General features: G+C 42.4%; 1 protein-coding gene and 1 long non-coding RNA gene across 6 annotated transcripts in view; one reads left to right on the forward strand and one right to left on the reverse strand.

Annotated features, from left to right (window-relative positions):
• Positions 1–922: 922 nt before the first annotated feature.
• Positions 923–14,660, reverse strand: LOC118246046 (uncharacterized). Of its 3 annotated transcripts, XR_007707754.1 has the most exons (5): positions 14,484–14,660; positions 10,148–10,310; positions 9,408–9,536; positions 4,327–4,556; positions 923–2,178 (listed from the first exon to the last, which is right to left on the reverse strand). It is a non-coding gene; the product is annotated as an uncharacterized LOC118246046 (long non-coding RNA). The 3 variants fall into 3 exon arrangements; XR_004778062.2 differs by having other exon boundaries at positions 1,080–4,556; positions 14,484–14,658; XR_004778063.2 differs by lacking the exon at positions 4,327–4,556 and having other exon boundaries at positions 1,080–2,178; positions 14,484–14,652.
• Positions 14,661–14,678: 18 nt separating this feature from the next.
• Positions 14,679–26,130, forward strand: part of WDFY2 (WD repeat and FYVE domain containing 2) — a 77,200-nt gene continuing 65,748 nt past the window's right edge. For 2 of the 3 annotated variants that reach the window (XR_007707753.1, XR_007707752.1), the window contains exon 1: positions 14,713–14,989. Coding sequence is in view for 1 of the 3 variants with exons in the window: in XM_035542814.2 (XP_035398707.1) it covers positions 14,853–14,989 (137 nt within the window). In the remaining 2 variants the exon portion in view is untranslated. Of the gene's footprint in view, positions 14,990–26,130 lie in introns of all 3 variants that reach the window. The other variant, XM_035542814.2, reaches the window with a different exon arrangement.

The following is a 26,130-nucleotide window of genomic DNA, read 5'->3' on the forward strand; positions in this document are numbered from 1 at the left end:
TATAGGGCAGAATCAAGGCTGGTTTTGTGTCATCTGTGGTAGGCATTAGTACTTTTCTGCTGGGAGCTGGCCAATTTGATTAATATTGAGAAAGATTCTTTCAAAGAAAGATAATCAACCCAAGCCTAAGTCTGTATCAGCCTCTTAATGCGAGAGTCATAATGGCTAGTGCTGCCATCAGAGCCACATTTATAAATCTGTACAAGGGATTTGCTATGAAGGAACAAAACCCAGTGATATTAGTGTTTATGCTCATTACTGGGAGAGCTGATGCAGCTGAGCAGGGAGAGAGCTTGAGACTATCACTGAAAACAGATGCGGTTTTGGTTTCAGCCCTTTTACATGGTGGGCAAAATTATACCCCTTGTACAGGCTAAATGAGGCAGTTCTATCTTTTCTCCTAAATCTAGATGAATTATTTCAGCATGGTTCTGTCTGAAGGAATACCTCTGCTGTATTGATAATGCAAAGGATAATTACAAAGGATTCCTGCATATATCCTGCAAAGGATTCTTTCATACACAATTTTTGTTTGTTATTTTTCATGCATCCATGAGGGAACTTGAACATAAATCTGTATCTAAGAACACCCATTTTCTGATCTTCAGAGTGGTCATTGTCCATTTGAGGACAAATAAGACAGTATTAAAAGTGCAAATTTCACTTAAAATTTAATTCTAACTCAATAAAGCAAAATATGAGGATAAAAATATGCCTGAAAAAACATCATTTTAAAAAACAACTTTGGTGTCATTTACTGTTATTATCATATTTTTTTTGTCTTGAAGATAAACAACAGCTTCTCCCAGTTGACAGCCATGAAATTATTGTTATATTATCAGATAGTGTTAGGCTTATTTTGTCCTGAACCACAGGCCTGAACTAGAATTGGCAGTTTAGCTTTGATTATTTATTTTTTTTTAATTGGCTTTCTCCTTCAGACAAAATTGTTTCACAAAGATACAAAGATCTTGGTCAGCCCAGGTTCTAGTGACACAGGTAAATTTTTCAGAGCCCCCATGAGAATGCCATTCCATAGCCTTGTAGATTGTCACCATTAAACATTTTTTTATTTTTTTCCATGCTTAAAAGTCTTAAATTTTCCATTGGTTAATTTTATTATACTGTTCATCACTAGTGTATATACATATATATACATAGCATTCTGAGTATTACTTATTATTTTTTAATACCTGTATCCTATTCCTTTTAGCCTTCCTTTAGCCAAGTTCTGTGCATTCAAGTTATTTCCTTTCTCCATAAATAAAATATTATTTTCCACTTGTTTTGGACTTGAATAAATGAGAGCTTAAATTGTGGTTTGGGGTTGTTTTTCATGAGTTTCTCTTCAGTGATTTTGACCCTACCTTTTTTTGCTCTCCCTGAAATTGTTACCAAAGGTAAACCGCTTTCATCCTGTAATTCAGGTAGCTTAGATAAATGTGTAGAACTCTTCCTAGATGAGTAATTACTGAGAAGACAGGGATCACGTAAGATGTAACCCTCAAAATTTTTCAGAAAAGTGACATTGAGAAAACTGGATCTCAAATTTTTATGTGTATTCTAGGACTTTGCCCATTTTTTCTTCTAAAATTTGCAGAGGCAGCTGTCTGCCTTTGAAACTGTCTAGCACCTTTTAGAAGTCTGTACTTTGGCTTTCCCAGCACCAGAACACAGTGAAACTACACCGCTTTGCAGAACGATGACCCCTAAAAGAAGCTGCTTTCTGGCTTCTGTTGGCCCGTCTTCAAAGACAGCCTCATTTTCATTGCCTGGAGATCGGGAAACCCAGAGGATAGCCTTTGAAGCTTCCCAGGGATTTTTGTATTCCCCACCACTGCTTCAGCCATCCAAATCCCTTGCTGTTTTCTGGCTCAGTAGTTGGAAGCACAGCGAACAGCAGTGTGCCATCCAGGGGCAGCATAGCTAATGTGGGCTTGCAAGGAAACCGGGATTATAGTAGTTTGAAGTAGTTTGTTTTCTAAATGTCCGGGCTGAATGTGGGCACTGAGAGATGAAGTTCATGAATATTTGTGAAGTACTTAAGCTCTTGGAAAGTACGTTATGATAGAAGTGCATGGTAAGACTATTTTCAGAGGAAAAACTAATCTCTTTGAGGACCATCTGTGCTGTGACAGTAGAAGTCAGTCAGTTAATGATTAAGAGATTGGAAGGCACCTGAATAGAAGAGAAAGAGAAAGATAAAAATCAAATTAAACTGTATATTTGATACACGCTTTTCCTTTGGTATTACTGGCCTTAGATTGAAAGGTCTTCTAGGCAGTGTGTTGTCTTCATATGTATTTAGGTGTTTAACAGAGCAGGACCTTTTCTACTTGGTACTGCGAGGGAATATTAAATTTAATGTGGAGATAACTGCTTAAAACAAACATTGCAAAATTACAGTTTTAATAAGGTAGTGCATATGAGAATTCAAATAGAGTTACAGTCATCATATATCCTTCCTGATGTTTTACATTGCTCCTTTCACTTAAGGTAGGATCTTGGTCAAGAACAAAAACCTGTCTCAGCTCTGAGCCTTTAAATTTATTCTGTCTCTTGAGTATTTCAGCTGGCAGTGTCAAGACCCAAAGAGAACAGAAAACGCTCTCTAGCATATAAAAGCTAATGTATTTTTACCTTTTTTTTTCCCTCCTTTCTTCTTAAACTTATTTTCCATCCCTGAGATGCTGGTAGCAGCAGGCAGCAGCAGTCCACTTGATTCCTGCTAATACCAGAGTGTCCAGGGAAATGTACAGACTTCTCATCTTCCCTCTTCTCCCCAGGCCATGAAAACAGGAGGAGGCTTCTGCATTCGCTAGAACAACAGGTCTGAGGAGACCTTTGCTTATTATGCCAGGGAAGTAAAAATCCTGTCATCAGTGTGGCCAGAGATAATAGTTACATCAGTCAGGCAGTTTGAGGGAGATTGCTTGTAGCAGTCCATCCTGGTTGTGTTTGGTTTTCTCGTCTCACTTTTGCAGTCCGGGCTGAAGGCTCCTCTGTGTATCCTAACGGGTTAATTCAGCCCTTCGCACAAATACATGCAACACACGGTGTTGCCATGTAGGCTCTCCTCAGGATGTCAGGAACAGAACTAGGATAATCTTCCCCCACAACACCATTTTTAAACAATTTTTCAGAGAGCTGTTAAATCTTCCTGGAGGAAACTTTCCCTGGGAGGTTAGTGCCCTGCCCGTACCCACCGATCTGCGTGATCCCACTTGTCACCGTTCCAGAGATTTCTTTTGTTTGTTCCTTTAAGCATTCTTTCTTGCCTTCATTGCAAAGTTTCAGTAGCCCCGGAAATCATATCCTTTCTGAAGGGTTGGACCCTCCTGCACATTTCATAGCATAGCAACGTAACTCTATTACCATGGATCCCAGACACAGGCGTGCAGAATTTATCTAACTAATCGAGTGGTTAAGGGACACCAATTCCAGCTACAGGCAGCTTGTAGCATAAAGTGGTTACAGCTAAAAGATATTCTACAAGCACTTCCCAGAGAGGCAAAACATGTATTTTTCTTATTATTATTTATTTTTAATGGCCAATGTAATGGGTATAGTCTTAGTAAACAAGAGGGCAGAGTTACTCATTCATCCCTAAAATGTTTCCCACTGAGGTAGCACACCTGCATGTGGTATTTGAGAGCTGGGAGCTCTTTCTCTAAAATATTGCCATGCTGTAGAAGTTTATTATCCAGTCTTTACTCTAAATGCGATTATTATGCCTTGCCATCTTTTGCCCAAAATCACAAAGAAAGATGTAAAAGATGCACTTGGTTGCTCTCCGCAAGGCAGCTGGCATGACTGGTGTCAAATGGAATATATACCTCTTGGTCTGTCTTTTGCCATTTAGCAATTAATGAAAGCGTATCAAATCCCAACAAGCAGATAATTGGAAGTCTGAACAAAAGCCCTCTATAAAGCACAGACATAGGTCTTCTACAGTAAAACAAACCTGATAAAAATATAAAAAGCTTCTCATCCAAGGAAGAAATCTGTTCATCTGCGTTCTCTGACTTCTAGCACCTTTGGCTAGACATTTGGGACTATGTGCTGAGCATGTTATTCAAAAGGTACAGTTGAAATGAAAGGAGAGGGGTTTTATTTCTGTTTTTACATGCATGTTGAAGCCCTGATATAAGACCTACTTGTTTAAAAGGTCCAGAGTCTTGCACAAGGAAGTCAAATGGACGCCACGGTGGGCAAATCTGCTTTGTACTGACTTGCAGAAAAAGAAGTGTCTTGTAGAAATATTTCAAATGGGAAGGAAAGACACTTAAAGCATTGCTTTGAAAAGTACAAAAGGATAATTCTTACCGAGTTGAAATCACAAACGCATTTCTCATGAGGAAAATTTTAGAACAGAGTTGAGACCAGCTTATAATGAACCTTGAATTGTAAGTGTAACCCTTCTTCATAGTAACAGTCTGCATCCAGCAGTGCTGTTTGGTCAGCAATGGGTTCTTTTGTTGTTGGAGATGGCTTTGAATTTCACGATGTTGCAATCGGAAAGCCTTGACCGTTTCAGGATCAGCTCTAATATTTTCCTGTTGGTAAGCCATTTTAAAGTCAATATACGGTTTATGGTTATTTTCCAAACACGGTTCCAAAACAAAAAGCCCAAGAAAGCCCATCCCATAATTCAGGCTGACGCTAAGCGTACCCTTCGCCAGTTTTGGCAAAGTATATTGTGTACACTGGTTGTGTGATGAATTAACGTTTCCTCTGAGATTCTTCTGTGCCTTCCCTCCCCTGAGGTATTTCTATTTTCTGCTGTTGCTCTTTTGTGCGGGCCTCGATACTGTTACAGTCATTCATGTTTGACTGGGTTATGTGAGTTGTGAACGCACAGCTAACACTGGTCAATATAACTGTGGTCTTGAAGGAACATGGAGGTTAATAATGCAATGGAGGCAAATCCAGGCTTTTAACTATTATATCCATTGCATCTATTTTCAAGGTATTGTGATTTGATTTATTTTGTTTTCCTTGATCTTTTTTTTCTTCATGTTTTCCATTTCAGATCCTCTCTATCTTACCTTTTGCTTCAGAAAAAGTTACAGTATTTTTTCTTGGTGTTTCAGCTTAGATATTCAGTATGCCTCTCCTCAGCTGGCTGAGGGAAAAAAGCCAAAACTACTAATTTGCCCTGACAAATCTTCACTCTCCTTGTTTTTGATGATTGGTTGTGCTCTGTGCTTGACTTCAACAGCAGCTAATAAGTAACTCCTGATCCAGCAAAAGCTTCCAAAGGTTGACAGATATCACTTGAGCTCTCATTTCAGAGGTAAGTGACAGCCCTTTAACCCAATTACAGTACAGTGCAGCAGAACTGGGCTCACTTGTGATCTTCTCCCAAGCAGCTGCTGCAGTTAAGTTACAGGGAAAGGGGCACTATTCCTTTCTCAAGGGGAGTTAAGATCTGTTGTGCTTTAATTATCTATCATTTGGAATGCTCCAAATTCCACCATAGTGCCATTTTTTTCTCCATTGCTGCATCTGCTTGTCATTTCCTAAGTCCATTTTTTATATTGAAATCTATTACCCGTGTACTAACGTGTTTAACAGCAGTGTTCACTAAGACATTTGCAAATTTTACTTTTGTCCAGCTAGCTTTATCACAGTGTTCCTCTAATTACTATGACCGATTTTGCCATAACATCAGTTACTTTGCTGAGAATGTAGCTGTAACTGTGACCATCATCTAAAGCTGTTCCTTATCACGGTGGTAGCAATCCAGCAGACCTCTGTCACTAGCACCAAACTTTCCTGTAATTCTGACATCATCGTGAATTCCTCCCCAACTGGCAATAAGAGGGTCTTGTATGGCTTTTTCTCCGCTTGAATTCTCTGTTTTCTGGATTGTGAAATTGCCCTCTGCATAATTCAAGAATCATTTCATGATCTATGTTTAGCAGAATTTGTTACCCAACAGATGTCTGGACAGTTAATGACCTCTGTAAATACAGCCCTGTGATTTCTTGCTATTGATGGCCCAAGAATTTTTAATCTCTTCTGCTACAAGTCAGCACTAAGGGCAGCATGTCACCTCTTACTTAAAAAAAAAAAAAAAAAGGCACAAAAAGTGTATAATTTCCCCTTCAGAATAATTATGCCTGGTCAGAAGTGGTATTTCTTCCTTATTCTCTTTTGAATTTTTATGTTCATCTATGTGTACATACAGAAATGTGCACACTTACATTTTTTTCCAGTCAAAAAAGGACATGGATAAAAAAAACCTGAAATGAATCAAAATATAATTCACAGAAAAAGTGCTGCTATAAATACAAGCCAGAACTGACACTGTCAGCCCTCAAGCTGGGGAAGGGGTAAATGCCTAGAAAAGTCCACGTCAGGAAAATCTTTGACTGTCACCTTTATGTGTCTGGCAAATGTGTTACAAGAGGATTTTGAGGCGCTGGTGCCAGATCATTAGCCCCGGGTAGTGATGTGTACACACTGTAATATTGCACTGCAGCTGCACAACCACCCCCTCTGTCCTCCTCGCCATTCGGATCAGGAGCTAGCTGTGCACAGGGAAGTTGTCCTAGCTTGTTTTTATTCTCTCCTCAATTGCCGGCACTAGGGAGCAGAAAAGTGTCAGGCAGGACCGTATCAAAGAGGAGGTAAGAGTCCCTAACATCTGGCATTCGTCTCGCAGGGGAGGGAACAGAGGAATTGAATGCTGACTGGTCAGGCATCTCTACAGAGGGACTCTGCAAGCCAGATGCTGAAGTTCCTAGAACATGAATACGCACAGCAAAGTGCTTGAGAGGACAGCCCATGCTTTGCTGTGTGCCACAGAGAAGGAGCTAACTCAAGACTACCCACAGAAGTGCTCCTGGAGCACTCAGGCTCCTGAGCAGCTGCCTAGGATTGCAAAAAAGTTTGCTAGATGTCTTGCTGGTACCCCCTCCTATGGTGGATGGGTATCTGTGGCCAAACTGCTGGGCTGGGAGGGACCAAAACTATGGAGAATTTCATCATCTAGATCTATGCTGGTAAACTGCAGAGGCCAATGCTCAAGCAGTGCTATGCAGAGCTCTTAAAATTGAACTGTGGGCACATTACCTGGCAGTTCTGGCACGTGACTTTTGGCACTCTCTCAAAAGGTATCTGGATATGGCCTGGAGAAAAACATGGGGGGCTGGAACTAGATGATCTCTGAGGTCCCTTCCAACCCAAGCCATCCTATGATTCCATGATGGAATAGGGACCATTCCCCACAGGCAGTTTTACATCATCACACTGTCTTGGGGGAAGACAAAAATTTAGTTCTGTGATGTTAGCTGGGCCACGCTGGCACAAAACCAAAAGAGCAAGGTTTGGGGGGAAAAATAAAAATAAAAAAAAAAAGGGAAAAAAAAAAGGTCTGGTTTATGAACCAATAGAACTGGACCCATCCTGGAGCAAAACTTATTGCTGCAGTTATGGCCTCAGGCTCTCTGGCCTCTGGGAAAGGTTTCTTCATTTCAATGTGTTTAGGTATGTGCATACATACATACATATGCATGGGGCTTTTCAAATGAAGAAACCTGTTTCCAAGACTGGCTCATTACAACTTGAGGGTCTTTACATGTTTGTAATTACTCTGTCCCTTATCCAAGGTCTTCGCATTTGAACACTTCAGCACTAGCATGGCCAATTTTTAGTGTTTCTTGCCATGGTTCAGTAAAAAATAACTATTGCCTTGTTCCCTCCTATTACTGCAAGCTGACCTAACACAGCAGATGAGTTCTTTTCACCTCAGAGCATCAGTTGCCCTCACATGGAATCTTTTGAGCACCTTCTTGTTGACGCTGATATCTCATTTAGAGCCTCTGTGTGTGAAAATTTTCTTGTTCTGATATTACATATGGAGGCTATTCCGGTGCCAGTTAGCCTGAACATCAGGGGCTAAACTTCTGAGAGTGTCATACTTTTTTTTCAGTTGGTACCAAATGGGCCGACTTTTTTTTTCCCCTCCATTTGGACTTTCCTTATCCACTTTCAGAGGTACAAGATGCACATGAACCACAGTCTTCACAGAGATAATTCTACTCAGTCTTCATTGAGGTAACTGTTAGATGGTATTTTTACACAAGGAAGTCACCAAGTTACAGATGAGGACATGACTGAATAATTGGTTTTCCTCTCCAAACATGTGTGGCCTCTTGTCTCTAAAGCATTTGCTATTTTAAAAATAAAAAGTATTGCTCCCACTTTCACAGATTTTCTCATTAGGTGTCTGCCCTGGAGCGGGCCAGTGCTTCCGCATCCACTCTTCTCCAAAGGACATCTCCCCAAAGCAGCTAAATTTGAGTTAGATATGGTTATCATTTCAAAATCAAAGTGCACTCTGTAGATTCTGACTACAGACATATGGGCCTACTACTGTGCAAGATGTCCAAGGCAATCAGATATTCCGGCTGTAATCTATCTAGAATAAAAAAGACGCTGATCAGGAATGGCCATGAGGTAATCAGAACCAAATGCTCCACAACACCATCTGCAACAGTGCCATCTGAAGCTAGCATCACTGGGATGTACGTACATGCTCACAGACTGAAAAACTCCTTGCTTCAGTGAGGGCCACAAATGCTGGCTTACCTGCTAGAGTGGAGGTGACTCATAACATTTACACAGAATTACACATGAAAGAGTTTGATTAGATGATCTGGGATGCTTTTTTAACTCCACAAACAGCCCTATCATACTGAGTCATACGCTGCCTCTCAGGACGTTTTTGCAGGAATCCTTTTCCACTTCAAGGATGACTTTACCCAGCCTGGTTCAGAAACCACAAGCTTTTAAATAAATCTTTTGTTACAGGTTTGAGTTGAAAAAAATTGACAGCTTTAGAGAAGGTCTACCTTTTTTTTTAAAAGACTCAGATGCTGGTTTTGTACAATTTGAAGCTTTCCATGTAACTGCAGTAAGAGGTAATCTACAAAGTGGTTCAACTTCAAGAAAACTGCTCAGCTTTATAAAACTTCCTATCAAAAACACAATAGCACTGTTGGGACCTTTTTGTACCAGAGTTCTTTGCCGTTTTTTTTGTTTTGTGGTTGTTTGGTTTTGGTTGGTCGGTTGGTGTTTTGTTTTGTTTTTGTTTTGTAAAATATTCCACCATTCTACTTCTAACTTTCAATATTAGCAATCAAAAAAAAAAAAAGTTGGTTTTCTCAAACCAGACTTTTATATGCTCAGCATCTTGCCATCTACTGTTGGGCCACATGACTGGTAGCAGAGGTAAGAAACTTGAAGAAAATAATTAAAAGACACAAGTTGTAAGAAAACGTTCTTTGATATTCCCTAGACACATTCTTAATTGTACACTTCAGGGAAAAAAAAAAGAAAAAGGAAATACTTCAAAGCTTTCATATAGTTAGTGTATTATGTAAGAGAAATTTATTTACCTTTCAAGCAAGTTACATAATTTAATCCATTTTCCAAATAGAAAATATATTTACTGATGCTATTCCATGATTCTTCAATATCACAAAGGAAAGGAAGATTTAGAAAAGCAAGTTCTGAAGTCCCGAAGCCTAGAAAAATACAAGAATAATGATCTTAGAATTAGTGATCAGAGAGTTCCACTAAAAAGACAGTGAATAAAATTAGTGAGATTTTTGACAGCAAGTTGGAAGCCCAAAATGTGAGTAATACTATAGCTGGATCAGTGAGGACAAAGGAAACAGCAATAAGACTGCATACAATGCCAGAACTGCTTATGGGGCAAAATGCATGAGCCAGGAGTTCTCATTTGCAGCCCACACACTGACACAGCATCACTTTTTTGTTCTCACATGTTCACAGTCAGTTACAAAGCCAACAGCACTTGCACAGCAGCTAGAAATTAGTGTACTTCTCAATAAGGTTCTACAGAGTGCCATGCACGGTGCCTTGCCCATATTTTAAAGCTAATCAATTTTTTTCAGAACTTCGACATACAGCAGATTGAATCTGTGCATCAGTTTTTGATAGGTCCTCATTTTCTGAATGCCAACATGAAACAAAAACTAAAGGTCCTCATTTTCTGAAGGCCACCATGAAACAAAACTAATGAAATACAGAAGAAAACTGTCATAATGAGCATGTAGGGTTTATTATCAGAAATGTGATGGGCCGTGTTATTTGTTGTGTGAATGATAAATACCTGGAGCAAAATAAGGGTGCATTTTCATAAGGTTTCGTATTTTTAAGCAAGATGGACAAGTGTATTTTCCACAGAATGCTTTGGTACTCTGTGAAGTTTGCCGTTCTATATGAAGAATGGATCTATATTTGTTTTCCACATGCTTCTAGGAATGATGTAGCATCTGAAATTAAAAATATTTTTTAGTAACTATCTCATGAAGGCTATCACTACTGACAAAACAAGGGAACTGCAAAGGAGAGTGTTTTAAGCACAAAGCTTTGCAGTTGCATAGCTCATCGAGTTTTGAAGAAATAGTAAATCCCATATACTGCAAAGTGGGAAAACATTTAATTTACCAACAAGCAGAGAAGAAAAGCACGGGAGAGGGTAAACCGCTGCTGCATTCGATGGCTATTGAGAGGTGGCTCTATTTGTTGCCAAGTGTTTTTACCTTTTTTATGTGGTTATCCTTTGTGTGTACAGGCCTTTTGGTTTTGCATGGGTAATTGAGGAAGAGGCCTCAGAAGCTGAAATCTGGCTCACTGTCAATGGAGCACTTCTGAATCTAAGCACCGACTCGGGCAATGTGCAGTTTCTCTCCCACACTGGTCCCCCTCTTGCAGAGGGAGAGCAATTGCAATCAGTTTATGTAATAGCTCAAAGGGGCACAAGTTAAATACTTCTTAAATTTTAATCACCATAAAATAGCTTTTTCTTTATGAAAGGCTTGTTCTTGGGAATATAAATATTACTCTAATTATTGTTGAGCACTTTAGAAAAGGACAGTTTTTGTTAGTACCCGCAAAGATGCCAACATATTTATTAAATTGTCCCACTCCTACTGGGTGGCCCCAGTGCTTGCCAGTTTTAGCTGAAAGGTTTGCGAGATGTCACGATGTTGCCAGATCATGTCACAATCATTGTTTTGCAGAACAGTTACCTTTATGCCAAAACAGTACCTATTGCTGTGCTTTTGGGGCTAGGGATTTCTCCTCTTGTTCTAACAAGAAGTAACAACCTTGAAGATACAAGTATCCAAAAATAGGGCTGACAGAAGAGCTGGGAGAGGTCCAGGTCCCTCCTCCCTGGGCTCCCTGCTCACCTGCATGTCCAAATCCTCTCCATGTTGCTGCAACTGTCATGTGAGAAGTGATTACCTACTTTTTAAGAGAAATTTAGTTCCTAAAACTCAGAAAAATTTCATTCTGATATACCGAAATGAGAAAACAAAACGAAAAGTCAGCAAACAAGACAAAACGGAAGATGGAGCCAGAGAGCAACTTTTAAAGCAAAGCGCCAAAGATCGGGAATTGAATTTGCTCCAGTTCACAGGACTGCAGACGAGGAACCGGAGAAAGCAACCAAGACTCTGGTGTGGTACGAGGGCATTGAAATTGGCTCCGCTGTGTGTGAACACAGTGGTCCAAAGCACCACCCCTTCCCAGAGCTATTCTGTCCTCACCCAATTCAAGAAGACATGGACCAGTCTTATTGCTAGCAGGCAGGCAGGCTCAATCCACTCCATCCAAATCAAAGGAGTGAAAGTCAACCCACACCAAGAAAAGGCTGAGGAGAATGCTTCATTTACCGTGTGGCATGCCAAAAATGCAGAGCAGGAGAAAGGACACTAAGAAACAAAGATGAGGCGATATTAATTTGATATAAAGCTGCCTTTTTCAGTGTTTTTTTTTTTTCAGCCCATGCTAATGGCAGATGTATTCTTACAAGAAAGTTCAAATAATCCAAGCATACCACAGCAGTACCTGAAAAAAAAAAAAAAAAAAAAAAAAAAAGCATAATTTTTAATCCTATGCTTTTTATGGAAGTTGAAAAAGAACTGAGTATGCTTCCTTTGCTTGGCTTCTAGTTCAGTTACAAGGAATCATCCTAGAAATATTTTCAACCCATGCAATTTTACCATAAAGCTATGATAGAAAACGAAAAAAAATATATCTGCTAATAAGTACTGGTAAGATTTATTTTCTTGATTTTTTCCCATTATATGGGGAAACACTTTTCTAAACTACCCTAATTTTGTTTCTGCAGGTAGTCATTAAAATTGATGACTACAGCTATTCTAGCTTGAAGTCTTTTTGTCCATTAGTTTATGTGGTTATAAGAAAATTGTTTCTAAAAAGTGAATCATTTTTGATTGGATTGTGTGTGAGAATAGTAGATCTGGGAAAACACTCAGATCTTGTTGGTAATTTCAATGCCTTTTCCACCATTATGACCACATTCTTTTAGCCTGTCGGGTACAATGCAGGAGTAAGCTCCAGGTTTCTGGCTTACTCTAAAATCTTATTTCTTCTCTGCTTTCCTTTCTCCTTTCCCCAGCTTTTCAAGCAATGCTCTTCTTCTCTCAGTCACAGCAAGACAATTATTTGTGTGCAATAATTTCCCAAGCATATTTCTCTACCTTATAAGGGAGATAAGAGCACTGACCCCAGATTTAGACACCTGGTAAAGTGATGTACCAGAGCTCAGGATTTCGTTTTCTATTATTTAAGTACCTTCCTGGTCTTGCTGAGGAAGTAACCATTAAAGATAAGCTTTAAAATAAGCCCTTAAGATTTTTATCTTGACTGACTATAAGCCCACTGGAGCATCTCTTGCATTGTGGGCTTTTCTTTTTTTTAAACAGGTAAATCATTACCAAAGATTAGACCTTTATGTAAAGCATAGATTTCATTTCAGAGTGTCATTATTTGGCTTTGATCCAAATGCATGCCCCTGGCAGCCGGGCTGGTTCTGCCTGTGAAACCTGCATTCAATGGGTGCACCTGAACAACCATGTCATAGCCACCAAGTGGAGTATCTTCTGCACCTTTTTAGAAACAGGAAAGTAAAATAGAATGTCCATTTAGGACTGTTTTTAGTGTTTTCCTCCAGAAGGGCAGTGTATTAGATCTTGAAGGAGTAGTGTTGTGTCCGAGAATGTTTAAAGATAAAGGAGAGGCAAGGGAAATAGAATTTCTCAATAGGCAATTGATGAAAAAAACAAACAAACAAAAACCAGCTAATTTGAGGGATGCATAGGACCAACTCTGGGTCCTGTGAACCATACCTTGTTAAGATACTCATTTCCCCCTTACTCACTTCCTTGAAGGTCTGTTGGGCAAAAAATATTCTACGTCTCCCTAGAGCCTGCAGCGTGTTGCCTCCAGCATACTTTCAGACCATGTTTATCTATGAATAGCGCATAGTGCCAAATCCTGAATGCAAACAAACTGCAAAGACAGCAGCCCTTGCCAGATTTCTTCAGACTTTAGTTTTCACAGACATTTTAAGGTATACATCCATTCTGAAAATTGTCAAGTATATCAGCATCTTCAAAGAATATTTCATACATCATGTAGCAATGCAAGCTTGTCTAGCTGTAGGTCTAGCCTAGGACTGCAAGGTCATCTGTAGCAGTAAGAGGGCTGGTTTCCATCTTTGGTTCTCTAGTAGCAGTTCCCTTCTAAGGAATGTGAGAAAGGGATGTTATCTAATGTGATCATACATCCCCTGGGAAACAGCTTGAGATTGCAGATGCATTTCCTACAAGCCATTATCTGTTGCTGACCAGACATTTCCCTCCACAGTACACTTGTGAACTTCAAATAGTTCAGTCAAGTAGAGCTTAAATGCCTTGCTGTGGTCCTGCAGGCCTCCAGACCCTGTTTGTCTAGCATAATATGTTCAGTTTACTAAACACTATCTGGAATTTAGTTTTCACTTCTATATGTGACAGTCTTGTCACAAGTTGCACAACAAATATACGCCTATCTGCTAAACTCATAAGCCTCCTCAATTTCTCTGCTGATGGGAAGGACTTTTTTTTTTTTCAGAGAACTGCTGCTCTTCATCTTACCATGGGTAAGTTTAAAGTTATACTTGAAGTAATGCTTTCCAGCCTGCAAATCACTTCTGCAATGTAGCACAACTGTTCAGATACCTAGAATTGTTTTCCAGAGTTCTCCAGATGGATTATGAAAGATTGTCTACGGCATACACTTCAAGAGAAAGCGTGTGTTAGTTTTTTGTTTGTTTGTTTTGCTGACATTAGCACAGAGCTTCGGGCAAGTTCCCTGACCTTCTTGGACCTCAATGAATCCAACAGGAAAAGTGAGCAAAAAGCAGAATCTCGCTGAAAAGCAGTTGCTGGAGCCCTATTGCATTTCCCTTAGAAATTCACCATGAGAGAGTTCGTAATCTAAATACAGACAAGCCTTGGTATTGCGAACGAGAAGCTTTACAACCAGCCGGCCACCGTGTGGCGACCAGGCAGGGAGGGCTGCCCTCAGGCACCCGGACCCACACCCCTGTTCGGGAAAGCAGCCATTTACACCCAGTTTTTAACCACCATTACCTGCTCAAGGCCTCCCTTTACCAGCCCGGCTCCTGACAGCCGCCTGCAAGACCCGACGTTAATCCTCCCCGCAGCGCTCAGGCAGGCTGGCCGCCGGGACACCCCTGGGGGCGCTGCGAGATGGCGACGCCGCCCGCCGCCATTTCCCCCCTCAGCCCCCCGCACCGCCCGGCCCGGCCCAGGGGGGCGGCCCGGCCCGGCTTGGGGGCGGTGCCGCCGCTTTCTCGGTTCCTGCTTCCCGGGGAGCCCGGGGGATGAGCGACAGAGCCCGGCACCGTGCACCGAGTCCCTCCTTCTCCTTCTCCTCCTCCTCCTCGGTGCGGCCGCCTCCCGTCGCCGCAGCCTCCCGTCGCCGCAGCGGCGGTGCCCATGGCGGCAGAGCCGCAGCCCAAGGCGCTGACCCGCAAGCCCCTCCTGCTCAACAAAGTGGAGGGCTCGCAGGAGGTGGTGAACATGGCAGCGATCGTGCCCAAGGAGGACGGGGTCATCAGCGTCTCCGAGGACAGGTACCGGGAACGGGCAGCCGGGCGCTGGCTCCCTCGGAGCAGCCGGGGTTGCAGGGCGGCGGTGGTGGTCCCACCCTGGTGGTGGTCCTGGTGGTCGTGATCCTGATGGTCCTGGTGATGGTGGTGGTCCTGGTGGTCCTGGTCCTGCTGGTGGTGGTGGAGGTGGTGGTCCAGGTCCTGTGGTGAGGGTGCTGGGGGTGCCGCGGGGATCCTTGCTGACCTTGCCTGAAGGTTTGCGGTGCTGCTGGCGAAGGCAGTTCTCGTTCCCCTTTCCCCTCTCCCAAGTGTTTCTCGGTGGTTGTTTAAAAATGCCCTATCGCGGTGATAAGATCTTGGAGTTCAGTCCCGTGTTGTAAAGCTGCCAAGGAGCAGAAGGTTTTCGGGCCCTTCAGCTGCGCAGCGTGGGGTGAACGCGTGGCTGACGCTGCTCGGAGGCGATCCGCTCTCCCCTGCAAGAGCCTGAGCTTCATGCAGCCTTCCAGCTGAAGTTTCACACTGAATTCTGAAGGTGCCTTCCTTTAAAGTCAGAGCTCAGTTTTCATGCACAATCCATACGTAATCATTTTAAACAGAATTTCTTTATAACTCAGGTGCACCTAACCTGTGTCCCCAGCTGTCTGCTTGAATGGCAAACGCGTGAATATGTCGCGATTCTCAAGGGTTTTTGGGGGGACTATTTCTCTTGGACACCCGTTATCCTGTTCAGTGTCTGTTTTTATTTCTCTGTCAGCTTTCCTGAAAACTGTATTTCTTTCATCCTGTCATTGTCCTCACTGTGCGTTAGTTTCCAGCTAGTTGTCAGACATGTGAACCGAGTAAATCCAAGGTGATTTAAGTTCATCTAAGCCATGGTCTCCAAGTGAGCTGTCATGGCTCACAGCGAGAAGAAAAGAGCTGCTTCAAACAAGTACACTGTAGAAGCGTCTTTAAACAGAGTTTTAAAGTGCTACATGGCCATGATTTAATTTTCTTTATGTTTTTTACTTACTTGTTGTGAAACTGAATAGCGCTTACTCAGCTAATTCTTTTTATCAGTAAAGACGTATTCCTGAAATTAATTTGCTCTCATATAGGTCTCTCTCAACTTCTGTTGTTCCCCCCCCCCACAGAAAACAATTAGTATCTAGCTTCTGCTATTTTAGCAGGTATGAGTAGGTGAGAATAGGTGGGTGCTGCAAGTCAGTATTTCTTGGTAGAGAAAGGAATTGGTGACATGTGTTTGCTTCACTAATAATTGAGATGTTAGGTTCAAGAAAACAGCGGTGAAGTGGAGCCCAGGGGTTTGTCACTCAGCAACTTACTAGTTTGACAGCAGCACCCTCTCTCTCCTGTCCCAGCACTAGCCCATAATGTAGGACCCTAATTTATGTCCTGCTTGCTGCTGCAGCTGGAGAAAGAAATCTGCTGCTAGGTGTCTAAAGGTGATACAGGATAGCTCAAAGGAAACAAGTAGTACTGTGTTAAGCCTGGGGGCTCCCAGGTCATTTTCTGTATACAGGCACTAACGAGGTAACCTACTTGCTCACGGGCCAGTTTGTGGTGTATTTGAGGTGCTATAAGCTATGATCTTGCCTTTTATTTCTTTAGGCATGAAGATATTGATTGATCCTTTTTCCTTTCATTTTCCATCTGCATTGGCATTTTTACTGTAATTAGAAGATTCAGAGACTAAAACTTATTTGGAAGGAATAGCAGTTTGGAATTCAAACTTGGAGGCTTCCAGATACCTGGAGTTGGAGAAAAGTTTACCAGACTCTCAATACCTGTGCCTTATGATCAGGCTTCTGCAGATCCTTCCTGTTTGGACCTGCCTCCTGGTGTTAGTGTTGAGGTTGTTGTTTAATGGCCTTGGAATGTGGAGGGCTTTTAGAGATTCCTGGAAACTGCAAAGCATGGTTATGGAGATGTTATCTGTCTCTTTACTTGGGGAAATTAAGTGAGTTTTGGCTGAGTTTACCAGCCTGTGATATGTTGGTCATATGAGAGAGATGCTCTGAAACTTTTGCAGAGGACTTTAGCTGGAAGGACTTGCTGTTCCCAGCATGTGCTTTGGACTGGGGAGGTCATCTGGAAAGAGAAGGCAATTCTCTGTTGGCTCGCTAGTTAATAGCTGAGCGTGTCGAAGTTGAAGTTGCTGGTAGTCTTTTAACATATGCAACAAGTAAGGCATCGCTTTGCAGTTTTCTTTAGTGCATTATATGGATCTATAGCTGTAAATCCTTCAAAGCAGGAGTTTGGCCTCCAGTCTGTATTTTGTGTGACACCAGTGGTTTTATCTGGTTTTAAAAGACTGCGGAAGTGGTTCCAGCTATAGCTTGCAGACATAGCCACGCATTATATAGCCCTGAATTGTTTGTGTTTATAGCACATACACGCACATATTTTCAGGAATAAAATGAAAACTAAGTAATACACCAGAGTATGGTTGTTCCTCATGAAGAAGGGCATAGATGGGAAAAGAAGGAACCTCAGGAGGGTTTATGTGTTTAATTAAGACTATCTAAATTATACATAACCTGAAGGGTTAGAGTTTGTTTTCAGCGTGCATCATCCGTATCCTCTACATATTTTTTCTTCTGAGCCCTACTCAGAATCACAGTAGTTAAACAGTATGCATCGTCTCCTAATCTTAATTGTTTTAGCTGATTCCTTGTTAGGGCAAAGTAGATTGAGCCAGTATCTCTTTGCAGGACAGCGGGCGTACATTGGGAAGGATAAGATGTAATTTTATTTTGTGTTTTCCTTCTAAGGAAAAGGGATGCAACTGTCTAGGCAGGTGAAGGTTAAAGGAGTGGCAGCATTTGTTGTCCAAGAATGTATGTATCTGATGCAGTATGGCTATAAGAAAGAGATTATTAGCTTTCATGCATGCTCTTTTCCTTGGCAGTGAATGGGTGGAATTAGCAGGCACATACATCAAACATGTAGAGTCTTGAGGGATCCATAGCTCTGAACACACTAGATTCTACATGGCGAGCTAAAATGGGATTTTCCTAATATGCACAGGTGGCCCTAGGCTATCGTTGGCTTCCTATGTTAAAAGCATGCACCACCATTTCAAAATTGCTGAGTGGACTCATCTTTTGTTGACTTCAGAGGGAGATGTGGGTGTTGGGCACTTCTGAAAAGTAGGTCACCGGCATGTCATGTTCAGGCACATCCACTCGGTGCTCCGGAGAAGATTTAGTATCACTAATCTCACCTGAGCATGGGGATACGGTGGGAGAAGTGTACTGACTCACTCAGCTTTCAGCGCAAACAAGTCTGCTTGGCGTTGACACGCTTCTGTATTTCCCACGAGCCTGCTGGTGATGCGAGTGCTGTTTCAGCTGGGTGCCCGATGTGCTGATCCAGTGACACCATGAAGAACTGGCAGGAGGCGGCTAGGTGTCACAGTGGTAATCCTGCGTTTGCCTTCTTTTTGTGGTACCACTAGCTATATTGTAGGAGAGGAAATCTTAGATATATACTGGTGTAGACAGCTTCCCTGTAAATTGCTAACTCTGGTCTGTGCCCTCCTTTAGGTGGGACGTTTGTGCTAGCTCCCATGCTACAGACCTCTAAAATGTCGGTGTTACGGTCAAGAATTGTTTCCCGTAAAGTATTCATGGCAGGCAAAAACCTTCATAGTCTGCAACTGAAAGTTGTCAAAATTCTTCTGGATTCTTTTTTTAAAAAAAAAACAAACACAAAAACCAGGCACTCTTGTCTCCTAGAAGGAGACAAAATCCAGGAGTAAATTTTATGCCCCAGGAAATAGTTCTGTATTTTTAAAAAAGGGAAGAGAAACCTTTGCCTTCTGCACTACCCTTTATCATCTGAAGTTCCTTGTGTGCTGGGATGTCTTGGCTTCTTTGTGTGGATCACTGTATAAACACAAGTGGCAGTGAGCCCAGGCTGTTTGTCATGTGCATTCATATTAGTGTCTTTGTCTCGCATGGAGAAAACGGTACAGAACTTGTATTGCTAGGTTTGTTTTACAGTTTGTGGCTTCTAAATGCAGATGCACACTTAAGCTGTTCTTCTGGACAAGCTGACCAGCATTGTTTTTAGGGTTAATAAACATGAACGACAGCTTGGAGTTACAGTTCATGCCCGGGTGAGGTGGGATTCATCACACTGTCCTGCATCCAGGCAGGAATTAAGGAACAGCAGGCTCCTGGTAAACTCTCTGGATTTCTCTTCTCCTGCACGGGAGCAATGCAGAGCAATTGCTTTGCAGAGCAGTGGTTGCAGAATGGGTTTATTGTGCTCATCTAAGCACAGGGTTATGCCACCGACAGCAGTTCTGCTTTTCTTGTGGCTGTTGGCTCACAGCAGAAGTACAGGTGGTGTGAGAAGGGATTCTGATGGGGGCTGTTTGTGTGTCTGTCAGTCCAAGCCTGTAGGTTTCACACACAGTTTATTGCAGTATGAACAGCAGTACTCAGGTTTAGATGTTCTTCACAGGTGTAAAAAGACTTGTCCCTGCTGGAGGTTCTTTAAATTTTGATTAAAATCGTCAGTCGCAAATAAAATTGTTGGGAGGAAATGGAGGAACTCTACAAAAACGGTGTCAAAGTTTGAGGCCTGTTGTTGCAGATGCAAACTTGTTTGCTCAGACATTTTTTTTCAGCTAATTGGATGCGTTGCAACTGGACGGCTGCATTTGGACTAAAGCTCAGGGTGGAGGTTAGTGCTGGCTGCTCGAGTGGATGTTGGCAAGGCGCTTAAGAGAAGACAGGAGGCCCAAAAGCTCATGGAATCCAAACTGGTTCCAGATGTTGAAGAGCGTCTGTTCCTGATTTGACTAACATGTGTCCTGTGGAGATGCCAAAACCCTGGGACTAGAACATAAAACGTTTCGCTGAGCACTTGCTGGGGATGATGAACTCTGCTTAGGAACATGTAGGGTACTGGGTGACCTTGCAACGCACTTTGTGCCACCGGCAGATAACTTGTTGGAGGTTGGCAAAGCTCGTGTATACCTTGCCTTATGATGCTCTCCACTGGGTATCATTTAGAGATTTAAAGCACAAGGATTCCGTCTTGTTTTTCTGACATGAGCTCTCCTGCTACTGCAAGCTCATGTAGGTCAGTGCACAAATTGATGCAGCTCCTGCAGCTGTATTAAGTTCATGCCTTAACTGCGAGGTGGCAGCTGCAAAAATGTGATGTGAAAGCATGGCTTGGACCACAACTCATACAAACCCAGCTTCAGCGCAGTGGTTGAGCATCAAAATACAGTGGGAGATTAGGCTCTTGAGCATTTAGAGTCGGAGATGCGGTGGTTTTTAATCCCCTTTCTGATTTAAAGATTATCCTTTATACAAAAAGTGTAGATGTGTGTTTCATATCTGAAAAGCTCTGTTTGAAATAGAGAGCTGCCTAATACACCTTCCATTTGCCTGACAGCAGCCTAATTTTCTGCCACTTGCTGCACAGTGCTCTTGAGTTGCAGCAAGTTCTGGGATGGCACATCCATCTCCCACGTTAACTGGGTTTTGTTTTTCTTTTTGTCTTCCCTGACCCCAGCTTAATTTCACTGGCATCTCTTTACACAGATCTCTCATCACCGTGTCTTGCATCCGTCAGGCTTCGCTGTGTGGCTCGGTGACCTTCCCCTGCACTTACTCCAGCTCTGCAGCCGAACAATGCCCCTTGCAGAGAGGGGACAACACAATGCCACCTCTGTGCGCCCTGAGCCCTTGGCAGAAAAACAAATGGGCGTTACGGAGTGGCTATGCAGCACAGGGCTGGCATGTAACTCCAGAAGAGATTGTTTCAGGAAACCTGTTGGTTTTTCTCCTAAAGCTGAAGATGTCTAGAGGAGACAGCAATGCCGCAGTGTTAAACAACTGCAATATCATAACATAAATGAATTGCAATGTTTTTGAAGCTACCAGGCTAGTTCGGTAAGGTTGGCTTTTCATTGAAGGTCAGTTAGCGGATAGAAGCTCTCAAATAGCATATGAAGCTGTGGCGCCGAAAAAAATATGTCAAAAGCCTGTCTGACCTGCCCTGAAGGATTTGGGTTGTTGAGGCAGACTCCTCTTTTCTTTCCCTCTCTCCAGCTGCACTGGTTTCTACAAGCTGTGTATTGCCTGTGATCTGTGCACAGCAGCTGCCATGTACATGATAATATATGCAGGAAAACTGCTGAAAAGTAGTGCAGGAGTGCTTCCAAAAACCTGCTGTCCCTTGTTTTGCAGAATGCCATTCGTAACGGTCTTAAGTCAGAATATGTTTGGTGTCTCAGAGAGCAAATGGGGAGGAGAATATGGGACAGAGTAATGCGCTGCTCCTGTGCTAGGAAGCTTTGAAAGCTTCGTACAATGGACAGTGCCCCAAGGAGAGAAGCTGGCTTTTGCACGCATACCCTCTGTACATCACTGCATTCTGTGCACCGTAGCCTCTCGGACATTGAAGGGCCATTCACATAAAAACTCTCCAGAAGCTGTGTTTAATTGCCTTGCCCATGGTTGTTCCATCACACACCTGCCAAATACGGGTGGCTTTATGTAAAACTCTGCAGCTATCTACATGATCACACAGTAATCCCTACCGTAAGCTCTTGCAAAACAGGAGTGAGGAAAAAAACAGCTGTTTCCCTTCTGCATGTGGTTCAGGGGAGTGATGGATGCAGCCCCGGTGCTGTAGGATGCAGCAGGCTGGGATGGTGGTGGGCATAGCCTTGTGTGGTGGCAGGCAGCCTGCTCAGCTGAGCTTCATCCCACGTCAGTCACTTTAGCAAAGAGAAAATACAATGACCTTCTTTATACTTTCGTGAGGTGAGGTATCAAATGCAGTAAATGTTATCCAAAGTTGGGTGAGTGGCTGGAGCAAGCCTGGAGAATGGGAAGAACAATTATGTGAAAGGAGAAGCAGGCAAGGGTGAGTTTGCCAGGCAGCCCTCCAGGGAGGGCGCTTTGCATAATCACAAAACCATATGCATCTCCTAGGACTCTTGTGTGTCATAGCCTGTGTGCCTAACGACTTGAAACTGCAAATAAATAATGGTCAAAATGAATATCTGTGCATCAGAAAGTACACAATAAGCTTTGAACGTTAGACTGTGCTGAAATTTTGTATAGTCAAAATACAGCCTTTATCCTCATTAAAGGGAGAACAGTTGTGGGGGCTGGGTTTAAAAAAAAAAGTGCTGTTTTAATTTTTCTCTTAGTCAGGCTGCAGGAAATAGTGTTGTGTAACTAACCTTGGCCAGACTTTGAACATATGGGCTTTGCTCATCATACCATGTGTATTCTCCATCTAAGTCAAGTTTTTCAGGGAACTCTTAAGGTTTTGAGCACTGAATCTAAGGCGATGCCAAAGCACAGTCCTGGGTAGAAAAGCATGGCTGTTCTGCTGCCAAGTTAACTTTAGATCAAACTTCTCGGTAGTCTTTTATTCTTCAAATCCTGCATCGTTACGTCTAACTGTGAGGTGAAAGGTCAATGATCCTAGCAGGTTTTTGAAATAACAGTAGTGGTCGATCAACCCCGCAAGGCAATGCTTTTGACCTTTACCAGCCTGTAGCAGCAGTTTCCTTCATGCCGAGTCCTGCAGAGAGAAATCTGAGAAAAGGCTGTCCTAATGTGAATTGGCCTATTTTGCCACCAGGTTGGATTCTCTGGATTCAGATGATAGAGCAAATGCGTTGCGCTGTCTCGAAGGGGCACAGAAGGAAGATCCATCCCTGTGTTTAAAATGTGATAGATAATGAGATTTTGCACCTCCAGCAGTGAGTACAAGTTTGATGAATTTACCTTCAGCTTCAAATTCACTTAAAATAGCAAATAAAGGCTTAATTGTATTTTTAAGCAGGCAGTGCATCTGCCTTGTGGAGTACTTTAGGGTCTTAAAGTAAACAGCTTTTCTGCTTTTGAAGGTCTAGTGAGGTCTCATCATGAGTTGGTGCTAAAGCTTTTACTTAGCTTTAAAGGTAATAAGGTAGAGCAAACACATAATTACATTTAGGCTAACTAATGTATGCCAGCAGATGAGTGATTAGAGAAGGCTCTGGTATGGCTTCAGAACACCAACAGCGGGGCATATCCTCTGTATGCAACGATTTCAAGATTTGGAGATATAGGTACCAACGGGCTCCTACTTCGACACTACTTAGCTTATCCATGGTTTGTAGGGTTTTTTGTTTACCAAAAAAAAAAAAAAAAGATTTGGGCAGTGATTAAGAGAAGAAATTGGTATGTTTATTGTGATACACGATAAGATGAAGCAGGAGAGCACTGAAAATTCATTTGCTATGATGCTTTCGTTTGGGTTGCTGCTCAGCCTTTCTGAAGCAGCACAGCAAAGCTTATCTTCCAGATGTCCTCTGATTTACTTGCATCTCTGAGAACGTACGCATTGACGTTTCTTTCTTTACAGATTCTGGCTGAATATATTGTCAGACTCAATAATCTGTAAGGTATTTGCCTATATGTGTTCTTTCTAGGCCTGTTTATTATTCAAGGATCTAGAAGGGATTGCCTGGTTATATCATCCAGTTGCCTCTTATCTCAGAAAACCACGTAGTCTCCTCTAATAGATGGCTCCTTATTAAGTATTTTGCCCCCTTTATGTGTGTTGGAAACCTGAGGAATTTCAGTGCTGTGAAACTGGAAATGATGGTTTACATTTCGTTTGTAACTAGTTTGCACCCATTTATTTATATGCTGAATTAACTTTAAATATTTCTTCTTGGTCCTTAGTGTTATTAAGCAGTGTCTTCTCATTTTTTTAACTCCATCCCTGCTTCTGTGTTTGACACAGGGTCAGTTTGGTTCCCCCTTCATGTTGCTAGAGCAGGTGTAGGCTACAGTGGCATCCAAAGAGTGGTTCAAATTGACATTGTGAAAGCCTCTTGTTCTACAGCAGCACATGCACAGTGTAGTTTTGCACGCACAACATAGTAAAAATCACCCGCAACATTTTGGTGGTGGTGGGGTTTCTCCTCATGGTGTCTCGGTTGGCATTACGAATCATGTTGTTCTTTCCCCAGCTATTTCAGCAGCTCCAGCACCAATAACCTCCTGTCAAAGGCTGACCGCACTTCTACAATTGCCAGATGACCAGTAGGAAATCTTGTGCTTGGACATGTAGTCTCTGGGGCCACTTTTGTCCCTCAGGTCCTGTCACTTCAGGATCCCCTCAGCAGCCAGCGGCCCCCCCGAGGCCTACTTTTGCAGGCCGGCAGCTGAGGGGGAGGTGGAAGGGCCTTTGCTGAAGAGCCCTGTGTTTGGCTTTCAGAGCCAAATGACTGCTTTTAATAAGCTGTTATGACAGTTGTTGTTTGTTTGTTTGTTTTGTTAGTTTGTTTGGTTTTAATCAGTTTCTGCTTGTGCTAAAAGCCTGGGGGAAGAGGAATAAACTGGCTCTATATTAATCGTTCTGAGGGAGAGGGATGAAAAAATAATGTATCTGTCAAGTCAGAATGGACACCTTTGGCTTTATTGTATCCTAAGCTTGGGCTGAAGTTATTTAATGACTGGAACTAAAAAGTTGATACTTTTTGCTTCCGGGAAATGATGCGTTTTATTCTCTGCCACAGAGCCCTATTTTATGTTCCATTCAGTCAGACTGTCTGAATTATAAAGCTCCAAAAGTGTGTGTTAGGTCCACCAGAGCCTTGCCCCACCTGTGCTGTGTGCTGCCTTAACAGTTAAGGCTTTTAGCGCTGTCTGAAGGGCAAAAGTCTGTCTAGTGGTACATCATTTTTCTAGGTTGCATTGCATCCGAACTCGGGAGTAATAGGGGTTTTGAAATTGTATTAGCTGCCATTACCAGCTAAGAATAGACATATGCTGGATTTCTTCAGGCAGGAGGGAGCAGGGGAAGCAGTTAGCTTCAGCATATCAGCTCTGATGCGTGGTAGACCACTATAATTGGCCCAGTATGTTATGTAGAAGGGGCTGGTTACACAACATATAGACACTAATCCATTTCCTAAGAAGAGCGCAGGCTCTTCCCTTCAGGAAATGAATCAGACTTCATAAACAAATCTCTTCTCGCTGACTTCTGCAACTGCCAGTAAATGAACGGGAATAGTTGAATCTGTTATCATGCTTCCAAAATACCAGCTAGCAAATGGTTCTGCCAGACTTCAGCAGGGACATCGACTTGGTCTCATAGAAAAACTTACTGAACTACATCCTTCAGGTTCATATTCATGTTGTCGTTACATTTATTTGTAGCCAAAAAGCAAAAGCACTGAAAAATGTGGAGAACTTGTGGTGCTTGGAGTCCTGCAGCAGCTGAAGCTGTAAAGCATGGGCAAATGAGGAGCCCTGTTGAGTGCAATGAGCCATTGCAGGCATGGTTTCTCCAGGCTGCACAGATGGGCATGTTGCTTTGGGAGGCATCAGTGGGGCTCTGACACTGATGTTTGGCACCTTATCTTTCCCTTTCTGTGCTCTTTCCTCCCTGTAGTTGCTTTTATGATGAGGGAGCACAAGACCAGCAGGAAGGTAGGAAATCCCACAGTAGCTTGTACCACTGCTTCTGTTCCAAAATCTTCATTTTGAAGTAGAGGGTTAAAAGTAAAGATAGGGGGTTTTGTTTTAACCAGAAATTCTGTGAGTACTGGTTGACCTGGTACTTCAGTTTCCAGTCATTAATTTTTTTCTCAAATGCTGTGGCTAACCCATATTAGATACCAGAGAAAGCAGTAGGGAAGGAGTAATGAATGTGCTGATTGTTTAAAAAAATACGTGCTGTAATGCTTGGAAATGCATCAACTTTATCTGAATTCTGAAAGGTCCTCTATTATTTAGGATGCTTTGACACCTCCTTTCTTTCTTTCCCAATAGGTTCTTTGGTAGATAAAAAGGCAAGCGTGGTGAGGATTTCCCTACTAAGTTTTTATTAACAGAAAATCTAAGAAGTCTCCATCCCCAACTAGTTTCACCCACAGCATCCTTTTGGTCACTGCTTGTATTTGTCCTTCTAAAGCTCTGAAGACTTGAAACCTGTTTCTGAATAATCAGGGATGAACATAGCTTTCTGCTTTTTACAGGGTGTAAACAAGTCTGAATGAATGGCCCAAGTCCTGCAAACTTGGAGATGATCAGCAGAAAGTTTGGGTAAAGCTAACAAATGGCCTGGGGTACCTAGGTCAGTGTCTCCCATCGTCTTTCTTTTGGTTTGCTCTAACGCCGAGC

This window comes from Cygnus atratus, chromosome 1 (genome assembly GCF_013377495.2).
Source record: "Cygnus atratus isolate AKBS03 ecotype Queensland, Australia chromosome 1, CAtr_DNAZoo_HiC_assembly, whole genome shotgun sequence".
NCBI lineage: Eukaryota > Metazoa > Chordata > Aves > Anseriformes > Anatidae > Cygnus > Cygnus atratus.